At 36.8% G+C, this 4182-nt stretch overlaps 1 protein-coding gene across 1 annotated transcript; it reads left to right on the top strand.

Annotated features, from left to right (window-relative positions):
• The first annotated feature begins 346 nt into the window (after window positions 1-346).
• LOC108336373 (endoglucanase 11) lies at window positions 347-3907 on the top strand. The gene is made up of 5 exons (XM_017572802.2): window positions 347-700; window positions 818-1030; window positions 1215-1415; window positions 1703-1957; window positions 2920-3907. Exons 1-5 carry the CDS (start codon window positions 446-448, stop codon window positions 3589-3591), a joined length of 1596 nt encoding a protein of 531 aa, XP_017428291.1. The 5' UTR covers window positions 347-445; the 3' UTR covers window positions 3592-3907.
• Window positions 3908-4182: the final 275 nt, after the last annotated feature.

Genomic DNA, 4182 nt, shown 5'->3' with positions numbered 1-4182 from the left:
AAAAATTGATTTGACAGTGAGAAAAACAAGTTAGAAGGTAGAGATGGAAGAATCCTGCATTAAGTAAAGGAAAACACTGTGCTGGTAATAAATGGAGGGAAATTGGAGGAGGTGGCATGAAATGACAGTGGAATTTTAACAAAAAGTCAACAGAAACTGGTGTTATTTTCCTAATTTGGCAGACAGAGGCACATAAAGTGCTGCAAAATTCACCTTTGTACAAGAAACAAGTAAAACTTGTGGGGATAGTTTCACGTTCTCATTTTGTGGGGCTCTCTCCCAAAATGATCCCACCCTAATTTAGCTAGATCGTAGGCATATCTCAGCCTTTTAAAACACAATTCAAACTCCCATTTGAGGCTCTAGTGTTGTGAGTCTTCACCCTTTTTTTTACCAATTCCCTCCACTCCTAAAATCTCTCTAGGAGGGAAGGGGGGGCAAGGCAATGAAGATGGAGACACAACCACATAAGAAACACCATTTTGGAACTTCCCACATGCCCTTTCTAGTACAGCATTGTTGTCTCATCATCACCCTCTTAATCTCCACCCTCTTCAGCATCACCACTGCTTTTGATTATGCTGATGCCCTTTCAAAGAGTCTTCTCTACTTCGAAGCACAACGCTCTGGTAGAATACCTTACAATCAGCGTGTCACTTGGAGAGACCATTCTGGCCTCACAGATGGTTTGGAAGAAGGGGTAGGACCAAATTCTCAATTATACCCACATGCCACAACTCATCAACCTTTGTCTTTTACTTTCCTGGTTTGCCAAATTCCCTCTAAAAATCGTAACTTTTTTTTTGGGTTTGTGTAGGTGGATTTGGTGGGAGGGTATTATGATGCAGGGGATCATGTGAAATTTGGTTTACCAATGGCATTCACCATCACAATGCTTTCATGGAGTGCCATAGAGTACAGGCAACAGATTGAAGAGGCAGGTGAATTACAACACACATTGGAGGCCATCAAATGGGGCACTGATTATTTCATCAAAGCTCACACAAGCCCAAATGTCCTATGGGCTGAGGTACTAACTAATTCAACAGAAAATCTATGGTAATTTCAGAAGTTTAAGGATTCTGATATATTGTTATCAAAGAACAACCATACCAAAATTTTTAGACTTTTGTGGCTACCGTATCATCTCTTCCAATTCATCATTCTCAATGTTTTACATTAAATGGAATTCTTAAATTAACTACCTTTTTCAGGTGGGTGATGGTGACACTGACCATTATTGTTGGCAACGGCCAGAGGACATGACGACTTCACGGCGGGCGTTTAAGATCGAGGAGAACAATCCCGGTTCAGATCTGGCCGGAGAGACTGCAGCAGCTATGGCAGCTGCATCCATTGTGTTCAAAAAAACAAACGCACATTACTCTCACTTGCTTCTGCACCATGCCCTGCAGGTGAGTTAATGAGTGATTAGTCAAATTCTTTCTGTGCTAATTAAAGTTTGATCGGTTTTGACTGGGTGCCATAATTAATAATAATTGTATAATTGTAGGAGCACTTTTGTATGACAATCTCAGTTTCAAAACTAATAATTGGGTAGGAGAAATTAAGGTTAACCAGTGTTGCTAATGAGGATAATTAGAATAGAATAGAACAGTTTATAAGGTATGATTAGATTAAGAATGAGAATTGAATGTTTAAATGAATGAATAGTAGTATTTATTGTGTGTGCATTTTGTAGTTGTTCGAGTTTGGGGACAAGTATAGGGGAAATTATGATGCTAGTGTCGGAGTGGTAAAGAGCTACTATGCGTCGGTGAGTGGATACATGGATGAGTTGTTGTGGGCTGCCACGTGGCTGTACAAAGCCACCGACAACAAAATGTATTTTGAGTACGTTCTTTCCAACGCTCACAAATTTGGTGGCACTGGTTGGTCCATTTCAGAATTCAGCTGGGATGTTAAGTACGCTGGTCTTCAACTCATGCTCTCAAAGGTAAAAACTTTCCCTCATTTTACTTAATTTTCTCCATGTGACTCCCACTTTTCTGTGAATCCAACTTTATATAGGTTTTGCTTTTCTAACCTCAAAAATATAAATCATGGAGTATGCACCAATTAAGGTATATTAATTACTATATTAAAGACAGAAACTATAAAGTCTGTCCAAGCACAATGCCATGTGCAGCTACTGCTTTAGCTTTGCAACAGTGTGCAATTAAAGTGGTGTGGTTTATGGTTGAGCCCAATGTTGGAAACCTTAAGTACTGATACCCTTCAGCCCCTCACTTCATTACACACTCCTTTTTTTACCCTTTTAATAAATAGTAGTAAATGAGTGATGAGGTAGGACATCCTTTGGACCCCTTTGGGTAGAAAATAAAACATGTGAAAAATAAGTTAAATGGAAATTAGTAAAAAAAATATGGTCAAAATAAAAGTGTTTTAATTATAAAAATTTTATATATTATAAAATGAAATCAAAATAATTCAAGGAATTACCCCTGTCAAATATTTTTACTTATCTTAACCTATTTGCCAAGAATACGTACGTCTTTCTCTGTATCTCATGCAAGTTCTCATAAAAATAAAAAATCATTATTTTTGTCTTATGAGGACACATAAATGAATGATATCCAAACTGAAAATCTGGTTCATTCAGTTGTTTAGATAACACCCATTATTAATCTGATCGGTTAAAAAAACAACTGATTTAATGTAATGAAACCCAAATTCAATTAGATTGTTGAACTCTATAATTAGACTTGACCCCACCCATGTGTACACTTTTTTTTAGTGAGAATAAAGATTACACTGCACAGACTATGATTTGAACATCTTGGAATCTATCTGAAGGAATGATTAACTTAGAATGAAATGTCAACAAACGAGAAGTGGGTTAACAAATAGTAATGTACGTAGTGTTTGCACTCTAACCAGAGTTTCATGTTTTTGCAGCTCTTGAGGGAAGAAAAAGAGAAGAAGCATAGGACTATACTTGAACAATACAGAACAAAAGCAGAGTACTACGTATGTTCATGTCTGAACAAAAATAACGACAGCAAGGATAACGTGGAACGAACCCCTGGTGGACTGCTCTATATCCGAGAGTGGAACAACATGCAATATGTTTCAACAGCAGCATTTCTGCTTTCAACGTACTCTGATTATCTTGAGAACACAAATCAAAAGCTGAATTGCGAAACGGGTACAGTGGATCATGAAGAAATTCAGAGTTTTGCTAAATCACAGGTTGATTACATTTTGGGGTCCAATCCAATGAACATGAGCTATTTAGTAGGGTATGGCCCTAAGTACCCGAAAAGGGTTCACCACAGAGGGGCATCCATTCTGTCATACAAAAAGAATAAAGGGTTCATAGGGTGTACTCAAGGGTATGATAACTGGTATGGTAGCCAAGAACCTAATCCTAATGTTCTTGTTGGGGCTTTGGTTGGAGGGCCTGATGGGAAAGACAATTTTGAGGATCGAAGGAACAATTTTATGCAGACTGAAGCATGCACATATAATACTGCTCCCTTGGTTGGTGTTTTTGCAAAGTTCTTGCATATAGAAAACCACAAAACAGTTCATGACTGTAATTCACTTTTGCTTGCTTCTTTCAAATAATATATACTATACTATTAATACAGTATATGTTATCATAAATAAGTCAAAACCCAACTTCTTTTCAATTATTTTTTTTCCTCATTGGTGAGTGATTTATATAGTTTGGTTGAGATTTTCTGCCCTCAAATGTACTTACATTATAGATATAAAAAAGTCTATCTTTCTTATCTCAGACATCAGCTTCTTCTTCATGCCTGCACTTCAAACAAATATGGTTGTAAAAATGGGCTTGGACAACACAATTTCATTTTGGTTTAGCAGAAAGAAGGCCAATGAAAGCTATTGTCTTCTGCTTTTGCTACAGACAGCTTCGGCAGTATTTTCTATCAGTGGTGTTTCAAATTTATAAAGAAAAATGGAATCTTGCTGTTAATTGAATTGTATCTTGAAATTCAGAAATGGGATAACTTATTTATGAATGCTTACAAACCAAACTCAAACAGTCTGACATGAGTTATTAAAGCGAGGAATAATAATTACCATAGAAAATAAAGATGATTGATGTGATTTCATAACAATGAACCATCATGCTTACACGATTTAGCACAGTAAAAGAACATTATTTCCACATAAGCCACTATTATTAAAATG

The sequence above is a fragment of the Vigna angularis genome, chromosome 7, assembly GCF_016808095.1.
Source record: "Vigna angularis cultivar LongXiaoDou No.4 chromosome 7, ASM1680809v1, whole genome shotgun sequence".
NCBI lineage: Eukaryota > Viridiplantae > Streptophyta > Magnoliopsida > Fabales > Fabaceae > Vigna > Vigna angularis.
The sequence above is the reverse complement of the archived record's forward strand: the minus strand, read 5'-3'. Positions and strand labels throughout refer to the sequence as shown.